Below are 18,310 nucleotides of genomic sequence, written 5' to 3'. Positions count from 1 at the left end.
TAAACTTAAATACGTAATCAGTTACTTGATTTATTTACGGTTGTTGTTGTTGTTCTGTTATACAATTAATAATCATCAAAATTTCTTTAAATGTTTTTTGTGTGTGTTTCTTTTCTTAATAACGCTGACAAAACACAGAATCCCTTAGATGGTGATTGGGATATGTTTAATTTTATGCTCCGTCAGGAAGTGCCATTAGAGTGGCCGCCAGATTACATTTTGTCCAAATACTGGGTAAGATCGGGCAGACCTTCCTTAAGACCCTTACGTTTACGTGTGTCCTGGACAATCTGGTAGGGTTTGCTGGCTGGCTCGCTTGGGTCACCGGGCAGCACTTGCCAATGGTCGAACACGCACTGAGGGAAGGCCTGTCCTCCGGTGTTGGAACGGAGATCGGCAGTGAAGCCGAAGGATTCGTTGACAGGCAAATAGGCCTTAACCACAAACATGGGGGTGCCGACAACTTGGTTCTCCTCAAAGACATGACCACGACGACGATTGAGCACACCATAGATGCCACCAACAGCGACTTCGGGGCACTGAATTTCGCACAGGTACACTGGCTCCATCAGACGTGGGCTGGCTGTGATAGCAGCAGCATACAGACAACGACGAGTGGTTGGAATGATCTGGCCACCACCACGATGGATGGCATCAGCGTGCAGAGTGACATCATAGATGTTGAAACGAACGCCACGCATGTTCTCATCGGCCAGGATACCTTCCTTGGAGGCCCATTGGAAACCAGCGACAACGGAATCCTTGATTTCGTTCAAGTATTGCACGGACTTGGTACAATCCAAGATGAAGTTGGGTCCAGTGCCATCGGGACCAAAGCACCAGATCTTACGGGCCTCAGTCACATCGTAATCGTATTTCTCAGCCAGATAACGGGCACGAATTTTGAAATCGTCCTTGGAGCTAACATCACCGTTGTCAATATCCTCGGGCAGACCATCGGGCATGGGCAGAGCCTTCATGTGGAGACGATTGTGCTTGTTGGGGGACTTGGACAGACACATCTGGTTGGATTCTTCGTTAACGGTCTCACGGTACGAGACAACAGGGTCGGATTTCTTAAGAGGAATGCAAGCGTGATCCTCTTCCAAATCCTTAAGGCAAATTTCCAAATGCAATTCACCGGCACCGGCAATGATATGCTCGCCAGACTCCTCAATGATACATTGCACCATAGGATCGGATTTGGCCAAACGCTTAAGACCCTCCACCAATTTGGGCAAATCAGCAGGATTCTTGGGCTCGACAGCGACACGCACGACAGGCGACACGGAGAACTTCATGACCTATTTAAAATTGAAACATGATGTTGATAAGATTAAGCCTCCAATCAGATGACTTGAACTTACCTTCATGTTGTGGGCATCCTTGAAGGTGGTAATGGTACCGGTCTTCACCAAGAACTGATCAACACCGACCAGACCGCAAATGTTACCTGAGGGCACATCCTCAATAGCTTCCACATAGCGACCCATCATCAGAATGGTACGCTGAATGGCCTTCTCGTACAAATCTTCCTTCTTACCGGGTGTATAGTTGGGACCCATGATGCGGCACTTCTGGCCGGTGGCTACTTTGCCAGCAAACACACGTCCGAAGGCATAGAAACGTCCCTTATCGGAGGTCGGTACCATTTTGGAGATGTACATCATCAATGGACCCTCGGGATCGCAATTCTTCACAGCGATGGCAGCCTCATCATCCTGAGGACCCTCGTACAACATCTCCATACGATATTTCTGGGCAACCACTGGCGATGGCAAATGGATGGCAATCATCTGAAGCAAAGCCTCACCGGCTGGCAACCAAGTACGCATCACAGTCTTCAACAGAGCCTTGCCGTCCTTATCCTTGTCCTCATGCTTCAGGGTAACACCGATCTTCTCCAACAGGTTACCGATCTCCTCCTTCTTGTAGTTCATGATGGCATCGAAGACCTTGTAAATGGGATCCAGAATGTACATGCAGAAGGAACGCTTGTTGTCCGCTTCCTTTTGCTTTTGCCATTTCTTGGTCTTGGCATTGAAGAAGTTCTCACCCCACAAACTAAAAGAGAAAAGTTAAATAAAATAATGTTGATTCAAAAGTTAATCAAGGTGACTCTTATCAGCTCTAATCGATTTTCGATTAGGCAGTCGTTTAATTTATATATATATATAGATTATAAAATTGCAACTTTATTTTTGATTATTTATAAAATTTTGCTAAGGAATTGAAAGTAGTTCGTGGAGAAGGTAAATTTTTTAGGATATTAAGATTTAAACCTGGTTTTCGAAATATTTAAAGAATATAATTAAAACCTTATCAAACAGGAAATTTCTAGTTTAACTGCAAATTTAAAAGAAATTCGTTAGAGAAATCAATTTCTGAAGAATTCTAGTACTTCGAAATATGCTTTAAAGATGACTAAAAAACAGGTTTTGCTTGAAGCGTGTGGAGAACAACCATGTTGTTTTTGTGTTGGAATGATTTAACTGTCTAAAATTTCACGTGCTGCGCGCCACGAGTTGTTCACGGTTCTATTAATAGATGGAACAGATGGAAATTTCTTATTTATGACATAATTTTATATTGAAAACCACAAAGGCCTACAAAAATGAGACAAACTCAAGACAATCTGATTCTTAGTTTATGTTATTATTTAAACCTTTCTAATTTATTATAAATTGTAAGATAACTGCCTTAGCATGCAACGTTTAGACATTAGGAAAGAGGTCTCGATGCAGCGTTTCAACAGTTTTTTTTTTGAAATATTTTTTCTACTTTTATTTTTATGGCACTTGTGACGCCTTCATCACGCATAGTTCTCTCTCAAAAGAGAGAGAAGCTGCACGCTCAACGTCACACGTTTTGTGCTAAAAGCATGGAAATACAATATACTAAGGGAGGCGGACTTACCGGTTCATTAGCTTGACCACATCGATCTTGAATTTCTCAGAGTACATTTCAGAGAACTGCTTGAGGGTGAAAGCCCAACCGTGCAGACCGGAACCGAAACCAACGGAACCCTTGGAGGGATCCACACGCACTTCACCCATTGGGCCGCCATCGTCATTGTAGGTGGCAATAATGACGTTCACGTTCTCAACAATACGCTGGAAAGTCTGATACAATTCCTCAGCATCCAATTGGAGTTCGAGCAGAGCGCGATCCATTTTGTTCATGAACAGAATGGGCTTAATACGTTCAGCGATGGCTTGACGCAACACAGTTTCGGTCTGGACACACACACCAGAGACACAATCGACCACAACAAGGGCACCATCGGTGACACGGAGAGCGGCTGTCACCTCCGAGGAGAAATCAACGTGACCGGGTGAATCGATCAAATTGATCAAGAAACCCTTGCATTCCTTTTCACGCTGATCGGCATGGGTGATGAAAACCAGATCCTTCTCCTCGACCTCGAAGTACATGGAGATGGCACTGATAATAGTCAAAAGAAGATACATAGATAAGACATATTATATTGGTCATATAAAATTACAAAAGATAGGCCTACAATAATATGGCAATGACGTCATGAGACTTCGCCCGCTTGACCTCTTGCTAGGCTATCTCTTGGCATGAGTTCTTGTTTATTTGCTTACGTTGACTTGATGGTAATGCAACGCTCCTGCTCATCCTTTCGGGTATCGGTGAAACGAGTCTCACCAGCCTTGGCACCAGCAATGATACCGGCCTTGGACACCAAAGAGTCGGTCAGAGTGGATTTACCGTGATCCACATGGGCAATGACGGACATGTTGCGAATATTACGCTTCTTGTCCATCAGGCCACGGATTTCGTCGACGGTGAAGTTGACCTATAAAAAAATAAAATGGAACAACAAAATATTGAAAACCAAGATAAAGATTGTAGGCAAATAGGGCGGGGCGGGGTAACAGATGCATATTAAAAATGGCGTCCATCAAAATGTGAGAAATCTAAAAATCATGCTACATTTTCGGGAGCCGTCACTAGTGGAATTTTTGAGGTTACGTTCGATTTAAAACCACTTGCAAGGTAAAACAAATAAGAAGCATATATATTTAAAAATAATCTGACCATTGCTCTATTTATTTCACAATTTTACACATTGTGTCTTCTTCTTCTGACACAGACTTTTCAATAGCAAACTTTTGCATACGTCATTTTGGTCTTTGTCTCTTGCATTTCACCATTCTCCACACATTCACAGTCGCACAAAATCTCATAGACACACACACACAAACACACGTTCAGACGACGACTACGACACACATTGACAAAGTGAGACTGCCAGGTCCCCAGCATTGAGGTTAGAATCGAACAAAAACCTCCGAATTCAACAATTTCAATACAAATTCATGATTAACATTATTTCCTTTCATGCAATGGAAATTATTTGCATTGTTTCAATTAGTTACACCTACCATTTTGGTTGTTTAAGGATTTTCACGTGGACGAACTTTAAAAACACTACACGCCTGCACTGGCGTCGACAGGAAAAAGAAAGAGAACGTGTTCGTGCTCAGCGTTGCCAGAAGCCACTGAGACATCTGACGTGTTGCCACTACCAGCAGAAAACTACAGGTGGCAAAACTTATAAATTCGTGCTACCAGAGTCACAATAAAATGTGTTTCATGACAGTGTTGGAAAGTAGGTTAAATGGCGTAGCCAGATACAAAATTTAAATTACAAAATAGGCGGTATATTCAATTCATTGTTATCGTCGTTGTCAGTCATTTAAACTGGTGAAAATGTTTATAAATACTTTGGTTTATCTTCTATTTCTGACTTAATGTTGTCTTTCCCGGGGTTGTCTGTATAGATGTCTTTGTCGATTTGCCCATCTGAAAATGAATGTATTTCTAAACAAATGGCAATTTTGCCTTATCTCTAGCTAGGAAATCTTGTTCTTCTTGATTCATTAGTTTTAATGTTGTTTAGAAGGCATCAATTTCAAAAATACCAGAATTTTCTCTTGTTTTTTAATTTTTAGTTTTCTTCCACCTTCCTTGGATCAGTTTTCCCCCATACTCAACTATCATAATTACAGTTGCCTTATCTCAGCGTACACTTGCTTGTCTCGCTCATAGGTCTAGATATTTTCAATTTTTTTGTCGCTCGCCGATACCGCAAAAGCTTGTTTCACCTTGTATGCTATACCCAATCGGCGAGTCTTCCTTACTCACTAGTTTAAAAAGCGTTGAACGGTTCATTTTTGAAAGGCTAGACGGTCACTACTTATCCCAATTTGATATTAACAAGTTAAAATACATTAAATTCCCCCCCCTTCTTCTTTCCTTTTCTCACTCCCTTCTGTCTTCTCATAGGCAATTGTTTCACGTTTTAAGTCGCCCATCCCGGACGAGCCCCCAAAATTGTTGTGGTGTTTTATTTATATTCCGGTTTCGGTTATTGGCAATGATGTTAGGTGTTACAATTAATTTTCTTATGGCTTAAACGAAAAAATCACCGGTTCCTACACGTATTTAGAGAATCCATCCAGTTTTCATGATTGTAAGGCAAAGTGTGGTATCTCCTTCTCCTCTTCAAGGTCTTTATCTTTATTAGAGTCACAAGTAACGTTTGTATATAAACAAGTTGCCGCAACATTAAACTAAGGGGAAATGTTGTCCATCATATTGTTGTCACTCAGGTAGCCATCATTTTCACCACACTCTGGCAACAGCGCTCAAGTTGCAACACGTTTTTCCACAGGGATTCCTCAAACCGGCAAGAGTCACTCGAAAACCCCTCAAACTTGCCGAAGACCATACGAAGTTGTCCTTGCTTCGGGTTGCGTTCGACTCTTGCGCTCGAGTTGGACTCCTTTGCTCGAGTTGGACTCTTCTGCTGGATTCGGCCATTTGGTTGCATGTTGCACTGTTTTGTTCGAGTTTGAACAGTTCAATACAGTGGAACGAAGTGATTGCATGTGCGTACGGTTGATGCTAACGGTAAAGCTAATATCAAACGATACAAAATAAATAACAAAAAAACTGAAACAGAAACACCAAATAAAACATTATGTGAGTGTGTGCTAATTTTCGAAAGTGTGTAAATTTGTGGCAAATAAATGAAAAATATTTAAAGGAAAATTATTTAAAATATTTCACCAAAACCGGTTAAAAGAAGTGTTTACATTTGGTTTGGATTAAAAAAGAAATTTGAAACACAAAAAAAAAATTACTCAATTTAATTTTTTCTTACAAAATAAAGACTAAAATATAATCATAAAAAAATGTTTCCAAAATATTAAACATTTAGACAAAATAACCAAAGTAATTAAGGGACAATTTAAAAAGCTAAATAACTTATTTTTGCTCTAATTGTTGAAAAGTTTAAATATTTATAGTTTACTATTATTTTTTATTTAATTTGTTTATATTTAAAAATCAAGCAGTTAATAGAGGTTTACTTTTGATCCTTTAAACAATTTATTTCTCAATAAAAATAGATAATTTTTACAATAAAAATAATAATAACAACTGTTTTTTGTTGATTTATATTTTTTTGTTGTCATTTATCACTAAATTTGAAAATATTTTGTCTAAAAGAAAACAGAAAAAGTCAAGAAATAAACTTTTTTTATATTTAATATAATTTAATTAAAAGAACTTAAAATAAAAACCCTTAACTTAAAAAACTTTATCGAGAAATGAAATTAAATTGTTTCAACTTAATGGAATTTCTTAATTGAAAGCAACAAAATTGACAAATTTAATTAAAAGCTGCGTTAAATTTGTAAGCCAAAAAACAACAACAAACAAAAGCAAATTCAAAAATTTTCATTTTGATCTTAAGAAAAAGCATGAAACAATAAACAAAAAAAAAAAAAAAAAAACAGATAATTATAATAAATGCCGGGAAAAGCGTGAAAGGATAATCCCGTAACCGGAGCAGGGAACTGGACCAGTGCTTCGTCCTTTGACGGCGGACATACACACACACACACACAAAAGGATAACTTTTGTCGCGTTTCGCGTTTCTTATTAGAAAATCCTTTTTACGCAAGACGCAACAGAAAAAAAAAAGTGAAAAAATAGAAAAAAAAATTGCACGTCTTAAAAGTTTTCCTTTGCTTTCTCCTCTCATCTCCACTCTTTTCCCTTTCGTTTCTTGTTTTTTTTCTGCCATTTTCGTTGCGTTTTCTCTGTGTGTCCTGTGCCGGCAGCCAAACAAAGTAAAAGTTGTGAGAGGCGAAAGTTGTTGTGCAACGTGTGGCAAGTGCGGCAAAGGAAAGAAAGAAAAAAAAAACCCCCGAAAGACGGGCAAACAACAAAAAGAAAAACACCGCTGCATGGCAAGTTTAATTCGATTTTAGTGTGTAACAATCAGTGCGAAAAAAAAAAAAAAACCCCTCCTACAACAACAACAACAACAGCAAGTGCAAAAACAAAAAGCGCTGCATTTTCACCGGTACAGTCCTTACCTCAGCTCCTCTCCTTAGAGTATAAAGTGGATTAGCAGCAGCAGCAGCAGCATCAGCAGACAGAACCAGGAGCATCACAAGGATAACAACAACCAAACCAAAGCATCCGTTTTTTATTTTGGTTGTGAATTTTAATGCAGAGCTCTGAGCGTGCTTAACTTTTGACTGTTGTAAGTTGTGTTTAACCCTCCCCATTTCTAGCATAAAAAACTTCCGAAAAAAAACTCTTATCATAACTGATATAACGCAATTGGGTTAAGCATGGGGACACATTTTAGTTATCGCAGTGTCCTTGCGGCATTACTTTTGCTTCCAATGGCGATCCTTGGATTGAACTTAACTGTTGCTGTTCCCCTAAATGGGAACATGACAATTTGGAGATCTTGTTGGAATGATGTCAAATATCTATATTCTAGCGGGAAGCCGGAAACATTCTAGTTGACCTGTATTGTCATATTTAAGCTAATGTTATTAAGGGTTACTCTTATTTCAGGGTGTAAATATCAATCGGTTTACTGTCTAAGCCTTAATTTCTATGTGATTACTAAATCTCAGAACATGTTTACAAAGTTTGAATGCTTAAAACATGTTTGCAATAGTATATGAAATTATGTTGCCGAATATTATGAAATTTGGTAGACGACTTGATTTTAATCTATCTAACTATTCGTAAATTTTATAGCTAGATCCTTCACTGGGATGATCCATGTCGTTCTTCGTATTGAATTCAAAAAATGTTTTGTAGGTTGCATTTGATTTGGACTTTTGGATTTGGATTCAAAAAGGAAAACATGTCTTAACTATAATTCCGATAAAATCACCAAAAATCGGATATCAGAAAATATCCAATTATTTTGTAATTTTCTTCAAGAATTTAGCATTTTTCAATAATTTTATTCTTAATACAACTATATAACGATTATAATCGCTAGTTATCGACGTTAGGAACATCCTTAACTTTAGCACGTTCAACTTACTCACATTTAGTTTCTTTTGTAACAGTTTGATTCAATTCTATCAGTTCAATTCATTGTATTTTATCTTCAAAACTTACAGAAAAAAGGTTGACTTTTCAAACAAAGCTTTTGTGTCCATTAACATTAAAATGAATAAAGAATTACATCGTTGACTGCAGTACAAAATATTTACTGAAGTTAAGAGGAAGTAAAGAAGGACTTTAAGAGTTTTAGCTATATACAAATACAAAACCATTAAGTAAGCATTTGGTAAATGATATGAACATAAGCGGTAGTTTCTGTTATTGTAGAATCATATTTTATGACTAAAAGGGATTCTATGAAGATGCAATTTTAGATTAGTATTCAGAACACCAATCTTTAGATGACCTTAAAATATAGTTAAAACCTGGTATAAGTGTTAGGTAAATGCAACTAAGATAACAATTTCCATTCTTTACAGAAATAGCCACAAGGGTCTATCAGACCTAGATATAAAATATATAACAATAAAAGGACTCTATTAAATAATAAACCCTCATTCGTTTTAACAAATTCATATTTAATTTGATACTATAACAATGTCATTTAGCCTGTATAACCATTTGGTTGTGTTATACACTTTCTTCAAGAATGCATATTTATTTTGATAAGTTGCTGGGCTATGTGAAGTTCATGAAAAGTCGTAGAAAAGACTTTTAAAAGTGACAATACGAAATGGACACTGATGATCCCAAAAATATTATAGTCACTGCAAAAATAATAAAAATGACATTTTATAGCATACTTTAGGGGGCGTATGAATTCGTGTTTTACTCTTTTAGAACCTCCCTTAAGCCCTGATAATGAAATAAATGTATTCAGTAGATCTTCCCTTAATGAACATGGGACAATTCTAAAATGAATGTATAATTTTAAAGTTTCTAATATTATAGCGCGTATTATTAGTCAATTAATTTAAAGTTGCCATTGGAAAAGTAAAGTTTTTAAAGTATATACATGAAACTTCGGTGGGAAAAAACAAAAGTTTCATTGCGTGAAAATTTTTCTTTCATTTTTGACTCGAACTTTTAGCATTGCAAATGTTACACGGTCAGGCACTTAACACAATGCAGATGCAGAGGAAAATTCCATACACACACACACACTTACAAAGAGATGCAGAAAAAGAAGACAATTGCAGAATGTAACCAGCTAAAAGTAAAGAAAAAAAAAAAAGGGAAAAGTGGGATCAACTAAGCGAGCACAAGAACTTGAAGAAGACTACGACTTCCGGCGGCTAACACACACACACACACACACACACACACATATGCACACACTTGGTGGCGACAATGCCCGACATTCCCCACATTGTCTGCATTTCCTTCAACTTTCCGGGCAGCCAGTTTTTCCTTCACTCTGAATATATATGTATACATCTTTTTCTGTTTCTGCCTGTCTGGACGACATTCAACTGTCGTTGACTTTTTGCATACTTCTCTCCTCTCTTCCCTCTGAGTTCATTTATATCATTTTATTCAACTTTTTTTTTTCATAAAATTTCAATGCTTTATAATTTACTTTAAAAAAAAAAAAAGCCAGCCCGACGTCTCCGTAGTCTGAGTCCTAAACATAAAGCCCATTGTGTGATTTTTTTTAGGCAGCTTATGAAAGAAAACTCTCTCCCAGCATGTGCGTCTGTATGCCTTTCAGATTAGCTGCGTTTATTAAGTTGTCTACGTGTGCCTCCGTCTCTGTGTGTGTGTGTGTGTGTGTGTGTGTGATGGAACTCAGTCTCGTATACTTTATGACGATTTAGATTTGGAGCAGTGCCCCAGCACTATGTGAGGTGGAGGAATATTGTGAGCATCTGCCATATTTATGATGACTTTATTTTTGGGGGCAAGCTGATTGCTTTTCATAGAACTTTGTTTACCCAACTCTCTTCGCTTTCTGGATCTTTTTTTAAACCTGTAAAACGTTAAAGTAAGCGTAAAAGTTCTCTTCTCGGTTCTGGGTTCGTACATATTTTTATACATACATAGGTGGAATGATGTTAGGTGTTAAGTTTAGGGTTCAGTTTTGCTCGTGAATTGCATAAAGGCTTTACCTTTTGATCCTTTTTTTCCCAGTTCGTTTTATGGCTTACATAAATGGATCACATAGTCATAAACGTCAAAAGACCATATGAATTAAGACGGAATGCTATGTTGGATAGAAAATAGTGAAACTTTAGGGTCTACTCTTATTTGGCTTTAAGAATATAAAGAGAGCATTCAAGTAAAGGTTTTTTTTAAGGCAGGTTGTGGTTGACAATTGAATAAAGAATTTAAGTTAAATTTGCTTAAGTTTAGTTTATGTAAACTGTTCAATGCTGAAAGCTGAAACGAAGCAGAATGCAGACTACTCAGAGACGAGTAGTACTTGATCTACCTGAAGTTAAAAACACAAGAATTTTAATCGTCTAGAACTGATTTAAGAGGCGGTGCAAAAAGAATCCATATTTTTTTTTTGTTTGTCTTGATATCTTTTTTAAAGCTGGCAAAATTCCCCTGATGATCTTGGTATTGATGACAATTTGAGATAAAAACATATAAAGAAGTGAAATGAGAATATTTTGTCAATTTCAGTTACATTGTTACGGTTGATTGCCATAACTCGTTCAGCTTCGATGCTCTAAATCTTATTTGGTTCTTTTTCAATTGTTGTCGTATCAAGTATTTCAACTTTAACCTATTGAACTTTATGGATAAAGTTATAAGTTTTAAGCGATTTCTCTTAAGCTATTGTTTCGGGAAGGAAGTGTTGGTAAGGGTTTTGATGCGTTAATGCAACTTGCTTTAAACCCGGTGAAAACCTAAAAAGGAGTAGAGACCGTCTCTACGTAGACAAGGTAGTAAATTATGAAACTGCATAAAGTTCTGCACGCTGTTTCCCGGTGTTCTGCTCTTTCACTCTCCGCACACTCCATCTCTTTGGAAACCAAGTTAAACACTTGAAATCTGCCACGAAATCAAAGAGCAAAGGTACAAAAAAAAAAGGAAAGGAAGGCAGAAGGCAGGCTGAAGACAAGAAGGTAAAGCGAAAACCCCGCCAGACATGCGAAATTTTTCGAGTGGCCTTAGCGAATGGCACAACGACGGCAAAAGAGGATGAAGTTTTTTGTGCAAGTTGTTTGGAAATACGTGAACCCCACATCCCTGACATACGCGTCTACCTACCTAAGTTATACTCATTGCGACATTGCCAGTCGTCGTCACTGGAAATCTTATAAAACAAGTGAAAATTAAAATGAAATAATATAAAAAAAAAAAAATAAAGTGGCAACATCATCGAAACTTTAGCTTAGTACCCGCTACCAACACACTCCTTTCTATTTTCCTTTAACTCTACCTTGTTCGTTTTCATCATTTTATATTTTTGTTCTTTATTTCATTATTTCTTCAGTTCTAGCTAGACTTCTTCGTCTTCTCTGCAACTGCCTCCCTCTTGCCTTTCCTTGGGAATTTCGAAATAAATCTCGCAATGGCTTTAACATGTTTTCAAGTTTCTTGTGTGGCCGCGCAGTCGTGATTTATACATGGTAAATAATTTATTAGTTGAAAAGCGGAATCTCTTCTTCGTTTTCTTTGTTACATTTTTTTTTTTTTTTTTGTCTAAATGGTTTTACTGTGTCTGCTGTGGCAGGAACATTTAAGTGGCTAAAGGTTTTTAGTTACTAGTCTTTCGCTTTAGAAGTGTTGAATGATGGATCTTGGTTAAGACTTTTACCATTAATGTCCTAATTGCTATAGAAAATTAAATTTAATGGTTGTTTTCAAAATTCAATGATTTAAATAGGAGATTTGCCAAAATGAAATCAGTTTAAATATGTAGTAGGTTTTAGGGTGTCTATTGAAGTCTATGAGTTGATAAATGTCTTTTCCAAACATGCTAAATAGTTATCTAGGGCATTTAAAAGCAATAGATAACTTTTCGAATCCACACTATACCCGACAATATTGAAGTTTGATGTTGATGAAGTTAGTTTAAAACTTTTGGACAAGCCGCCAAATATTTTGGAATTATTGAAATATTATAGCAATTTTTCTCTAGCAATATTAAACAGATCTTACTTAAATTTGGGACACGACCATAAAGTCACAAATATATATCAGAAAATCAAATTGTATAAAAAGGAAATAAAAATGGCAAAAATGTACTAAGAAACCTTTTTTTACCTAAATTTAAGCAAGGTAGGGTTGCTCGTATGCCAAATACTGATGATCAAGATTTCTATGAAGCATGTTAGGGGAATTAAAATGATCAAAACTTAATTCAATTATAATTAAAATTCAACTAGGCATCAATTTTTATTAATTTATAATATTATTATTACCATTATAGGTAAACTAAAACAAGTTTCTACACAAGATTTCAAGTGTTCCATATTGTTTTCAAGTAGTTTCATTTACTACGTTCATTCATTAATCTCCACAAAACAGGAATTTCACTTTTTTGAAGCGAAATACGATCCATGCAACTGAAGTTTGGCATTTTCAGTTATAATAAACTATTTCAATTCTACAAATTGTTGACCAAATGATAGACAATTCGGTTAACATTTTATAGAATTCAAATAGTTTGGTACTCCAGAAAATGATTTCAGCTTCGCCAACGTTTGAAAATCCATACCATAATCATGGCAATGGATAGCCACATCATAATATTTAATACGGTTATATGATAATGAGATGCTGCACTCGTTGAATTTCCAGATTCTTCTGAATTTGGATCGTAATTGGCATAGACTAGGGCAGATAACTGACTCGGATTATATTCAAAGGCCCCACCTGTTTTAGCCAAATCATCGACAAATGGCGATTGACGCTCAATGCACAATGTGTGAACTAAATCTAATTGTATGGTATAAGGTTCTCCCAGACTTTCGAAACATTGAAGCATATTGATTTTCAGCATTCGCATTGATTTGCATTTTTCGGTTTTTTTTGCTATTAAACATAATTAAATATGTGTTGATATTATTTTCCAATTTGAATAAACTATATGGTTCGTTTGGCTTTATGCTTTTTCCGCCAAATTTGTTCTGCAAATGCTTTGGAAATTGTCCGATACAAACCAAATTTAAGGTATTTTGCAGCATAACTTGGCATTTCGTGGCGAATTCATTTTTCAAAATCGACATGGGATCGTTGTGGAAGATTATTACTCAAAATTTTGCTCGCCTGTGTATTGTGTATATTGAAATGAAATATGAATATTTTATGTATTTATGAATGGAATTGCAAAGTTATCAAAATCTCAAATTCAATGAAAACAAAATTGAACTTCAAATTTGACTATAAAACTATAGAAAGGCTTAAAAAAACTATTGAATTTAAAAAACTTTCACAAAAATTCCCCAAACATATTCAAATTCAATGCGTTTTTGTTTCTTGATTGGAGGTTGCTATAGAAAAATTGTATATTATTTTAAGAAATTGATTTTTGCATTTTAAATTCTTGTCCCCATATAAGATTTTTGGTTTTTTTCTCTGTGTATATTGTATGCCATGCATATAAAATTCATTGAAATCGAAACGAGCTTCACATCCAGTGCTGAAGGCACTCTTCCTCGTCGTGGGTCTTTGGTGCCGTCATTCTCCTTCCACCAACTCCAGCACCACCATCAATTCATTCCATTTGACATGAGCAACGACTTCGACGGCATCGGCACTATTTGAAACTTATTGCTCGCTCGCCTGTCAACGCTACATCGTCGCTTCGTCGCTCAAGGAGAAGGTGGATGGGCCATTGGTAAGGGAGTTGAAAAATTTCTGGCATTTTTCTACTATATACTAGATGAGTGCAAATTTGATTTCGATGTTCGATGGTGCTGCTGCTGCTGCTCTTCCTACAGCATATTACAAGAAGTCAACAAGTTTTTCGTTGGCCTCATTTTATTCATTCTATTTACATATATCTTTTTTTTTTTTTTTTTTTTTTATACCTGTGCTGTAAGCTGCAATGAAGCGTTGCATTTTTTAATTCAGTGGTTAAGCCAGAGTTTCGAGAGCTCTGAGCCGTTACTAATGATAGGCAAACACAATTGACACGCCCTAGACGCCCTACACACAATTGCCTGCCCAAAAACAAAAACCAACACAAAAACAAAGACTTGACTTATGAAAGTGCAGCCTATGATAATGAGTTGTCAGATGGGCATCAACATGGGCATGGGAAAGGGCATGGTAAACATGGAAGGTGAAGTTGTAATGTTGTCCATTAATAGTGACTTGTTTTAAAGATATACATAGTTCTTACTTCTCCTTCATTATTGAAATACTAGCAGAATAGACTGTTGTTTTTTTTTTTTAAATTACAATAAATATTATAATGACATTTGAAACGAAATTACCTTCTTTATAAGGTGCAATTAAGCCATACCTTAATGAAACACATTCGAATTTCTTCTATTTAGTAAATATTAATTTTTAGATAAGTGGACAATCATAAAGCAGTGGCTAATACTTAGTTTTTGCTACGAACATATAAATTGTGTGGACTTCGTAGTGATATTACAAAGACAAAGACAGAGAGATGCACACCCGATATACCTACAATTGGTATCTGATCTTACTAATTGTAACTACTTTGATAGAAAAAATATATAAAGGTAATAATTGCATAATGTTAGGTCAGCGGTTCTGCTAACCATAGCAGGTCAGTTAAATAGGTCTTAATTGCTCACTGTTATAGGCAGCAGCAAGCAATAAAGGTCTTATGAGACATCGATATCTATGATCGGGTTGCATATTATTTTGTACTCAATCTCAACATGCATTTCAGTTGTTCTAATGAGCCGAAAACGAATAACAGATTTTCTAACATTTATGTCCATTTTGTCCACTCAAAAGACGAATGTTTCTACAAAATTTCAAATTATTCCAATTGAATTAGTCTCATAACTGGTTAGTTAATAACTTTTCATGCCGCCCTCGTAATAGTTTTAGATTTGTATTTTTTTCTGTTTTGGCACCACATAAAAAAAGGGGCACAGAGAGTTGGTAACGAGCTGATTAGCGTGTTAACTGCGCTGCGCAATTTTGGGGAATTTATGTTGTCTGACAGCCGAACCAAAGTCTGTCTGTCTGTCTATCTGTCCGACTGTTTGTGGGTCTGCCTTTGCTGTAACTGGGATGCTGAGACCGACTTGATGAGTTGACGCTTTGTTGATGATGGTCGTCGTCTGACGAACAGATAGTGATATATGGCTATTGAAATGTCAAAATTAATAAGCGTTGATGGCCGTTTAATGAGACGATGTGACGCCCGGCTTGTTTTTTTTTTTTTTTTTTCTGTTTTGGAGTCATCAAACGAAAATTGGTTTCCAATGAAATTGAACTGTGTGTGGTAGGTCGCTGGATCAATGGGTTATGAGAACGAGAAAATTATAATTTGCTGTAAAAGAAATTGATTGACGGTAGATTTGATTACAAAATTTAAGCTAATTAAAATCACGTTTATCGTCTTTGATTTATTTGTAATAATGTTTGATGATTGGATTTAACTATTTTCAGTGGTAATATTTCTGTTTTTCTTTTTTGGCTTTGTCCCGCAACTTTTTGAAATGTACAGCTTCTTGAACGTCATGTTCTTGCATTGAAACTAATGCTGGATCGGTGGGATAGTGTTTATTGGCCAGGGATTTCTGTCTTGCATGCAAATTATCACTTTCAACTTCATCAAAAAGACTCTTGAAAAATCTCTGTTTCGTTCGTTTAGGTTGTGAACTTGGATATTTTGGTTGGGATTTGGTTCGTTTACGCAGCAATGAGAACAGACTACCTTTATCTGAACGCAATTTTAAGAGCATTCTGAGTCTTTTAAGAAAACGCACAGCTCCGCTACTCATATTTGATTTGATCGATGCATTATCATCGAAATTATTCATTGTGGTAGTCCTGTTTTTCCTAGATTTCCGTAAATTACGAGCTGCAATGCGTCGATACTCTTCCATATCCTGTTGAGAGTCACGAATGCGAGATCCTCTATGGTCCCTAAAGCTATTTACACTGAAGCTGCGATTGAGGCTTGTAGAGCAATCTAGTGGAAAAGGTCTCAAATAGGTCCGTGGATTATCATGTATGGGGCAACGTGCTCGTCCTCCGGCTTTGGGACGTAAAGCTTTTGTCGGCATTTGGGTCCAGTACATTTGGCTTCCTTGCCCGGATTGTTGTCGATAGATTACTGCTGTGGGCTATAAATAAAATTAGGCTTAACATATTGTTGCTTGTAGCTTCTTTCTTATCAACTAACCTGCTGTTCCATACCTCCACTTATGGATTGATTAAATGGTTGTGATGTCATTCCACCCATTTCGGTAACGAATTGCATTCTATTCGATCCGTTGGCAAAATTTTGATCACGATGTTGCTGCTCATCATAGCAATTATTGTAGGTGGTATAGGGATGCTGTACTTGTTGTTGCTGATAAGACGAATACCAAGATGGTATCGATCCCTGAGCCAAGATGGGAGTCATATTATAATTAATCATATTATTCACTCCCATTTCAGGTTGTGATGGTTCATAATATTGGGGCAAATGCTGCTGGGCCACAAACGAATATGATTGCTGCTGTGGTGAATGAGCTTGAGCCATTTGTGATGCATCATAGAATTGTCTAAGAACTATATCGTTCAATTGATTGGATCGATTGTTCAACTGAGAAAGAGAATTACAATTGGGTTATATGCCAAACGATTTCTAACCACACCACAAAACTTACACAATTATTTTGCCTTGCATTATTGGCCATTTTGAGATTTTTGATTTACACTTATTGATTTTATTGTGTATGTGCGATTTGTTTGATTTGCTGTTGCATTTTATGGCATTGCCATTGGCTTCGATGGCTTGACATGACACTATAGAAGAATGGGATGAATTTGTTCGCGTGTGTATTCCAAAAAGGTGTTGGGTGTTTGGGGAGACGACGATAAACTGAACAAACTAAGTTGACAACAAAGTCAGTAGAGACTAAAACTTTATAATTGTTCATAATTTATATACACAAAAAAACACGAAGAGACAGAGAATTAGACATGAGTTTTACTTTGTTGGTTGGGTTTGTGTAATTTTCTATACCCTATACGAAGAGTGCCAAAAGGAATATATATTTATCTAGTAGTATCCATGTTTAATTAGCATCAGTTGGCAAGTTTTGTCGTTTTTTGTTCAGGTGGCCCATAAATAGCTTGGACAGTGATTACTTCTTGCATTAGCCATTCACAAAACATGTCTATCTGCTGCCCAAGTAAATGAAAGTCTATCTATTGTAACTAACACGAGGATTAAAAGGATTAAATCTCTTACAGATGTTTAAACAAGAGGAAAAATAGATAAGATACTTGATGCATATAAAGTTAGATCTTAAAACTTTCATAAACTTCTAGCCACAAATTTGTTATTTTTTCTAATTACAATTATAAAACGAAATATGCTAATCTGTCACTGAATAAGATTGTATTATTCTAGGGTACACCATGATCAATCCCACGTTTTTTGTACTTTGATTATAGTAGAACTGGAGGTAGTACAAATACAGTTACCCCTTTTGTCTGCTAATTAAAAGTTCAATGTGCAACATTTGCACCCCCTAAAAAAAGATAGACCACAATGACAATGACAACGCGTTACAGGGTCAACCAAAAGGGAAGGGAACTAGGGAGACAGAGAACGACAGAGTAATATAGAAAGGGACAGAGCGCATAGTTAATTTCTTTTCAAGTATTCTCTTTCGGGTTTTCACTTTGTACCACGTCGTCTGATTTTGGGATTTTCTGTCTGTTTTTTGTTTTTTTTTTCTGTTTTCGTTAAATCAGGTTTTAAAATTTTTTAATTAATTGCGCCACAACGATATGCAAATTGCGGCTGGGCCACCCAGGAAGAGTCAGTTAAATTGAGTGGCAT

At 36.5% G+C, this 18,310-nt stretch overlaps 3 protein-coding genes across 3 annotated transcripts in view; 1 reads left to right on the top strand and 2 right to left on the bottom strand.

Moving 5' to 3' along the window:
- Positions 1-10: 10 nt before the first annotated feature.
- Positions 11-4,560, bottom strand: eEF2 (eukaryotic translation elongation factor 2). Its single transcript, XM_068284863.1, has 5 exons — positions 4,413-4,560; positions 3,609-3,823; positions 2,917-3,444; positions 1,368-2,064; positions 11-1,304 (listed from the first exon to the last, which is right to left on the bottom strand). Exons 1-5 carry the CDS (start codon positions 4,413-4,415, stop codon positions 213-215), a joined length of 2,535 nt encoding a protein of 844 aa, XP_068140964.1. The 5' UTR covers positions 4,416-4,560; the 3' UTR covers positions 11-212.
- Positions 4,561-5,918: 1,358 nt separating this feature from the next.
- Positions 5,919-18,310, top strand: part of nolo (no long nerve cord) — a 74,295-nt gene continuing 61,903 nt past the window's right edge. The window contains 2 exon segments of the mRNA XM_068284815.1: positions 5,919-5,943; positions 6,544-7,588. The gene's annotated coding sequence lies outside the window, so the exon portion shown is untranslated.
- Positions 15,853-17,354, bottom strand: LOC137572857 (uncharacterized). The gene is made up of 3 exons (XM_068284701.1): positions 17,127-17,354; positions 16,655-17,062; positions 15,853-16,595 (listed from the first exon to the last, which is right to left on the bottom strand). The coding sequence occupies exons 1-3, from the start codon at positions 17,154-17,156 to the stop codon at positions 15,912-15,914; spliced, it is 1,122 nt and encodes a 373-aa protein (XP_068140802.1). The 5' UTR covers positions 17,157-17,354; the 3' UTR covers positions 15,853-15,911.

This window comes from Drosophila tropicalis, unplaced genomic scaffold (assembly GCF_018151085.1).
Source record: "Drosophila tropicalis isolate 14030-0801.00 unplaced genomic scaffold, ASM1815108v1 contig_393, whole genome shotgun sequence".
Taxonomy (NCBI): Eukaryota; Metazoa; Arthropoda; class Insecta; order Diptera; family Drosophilidae; genus Drosophila; species Drosophila tropicalis.
The sequence above is the reverse complement of the archived record's forward strand: the minus strand, read 5'-3'. Positions and strand labels throughout refer to the sequence as shown.

What these genes read in the sequence shown, in the direction of transcription:
- eEF2 (XM_068284863.1), bottom strand. An exon ending in TGCATTACCATCAAGTCAAC is followed by an intron (nt 3,445 to 3,608) that starts GTAAGCAAATAA and finishes GACTATTATCAG; the next exon opens with TGCCATCTCCATGTACTTCG. An exon ending in AGGATGCCCACAACATGAAG is followed by an intron (nt 1,305 to 1,367) that starts GTAAGTTCAAGT and finishes AATTTTAAATAG; the next exon opens with GTCATGAAGTTCTCCGTGTC.
- LOC137572857 (XM_068284701.1), bottom strand. Translation starts at nt 17,156, where the DNA reads ATGGCCAATAATGCAAGGCAAAATAATTGT. An exon ending in ATGCAAGGCAAAATAATTGT is followed by an intron (nt 17,063 to 17,126) that starts GTAAGTTTTGTG and finishes TCTCTTTCTCAG; the next exon opens with TTGAACAATCGATCCAATCA. An exon ending in GTGGAGGTATGGAACAGCAG is followed by an intron (nt 16,596 to 16,654) that starts GTTAGTTGATAA and finishes TTTTATTTATAG; the next exon opens with CCCACAGCAGTAATCTATCG.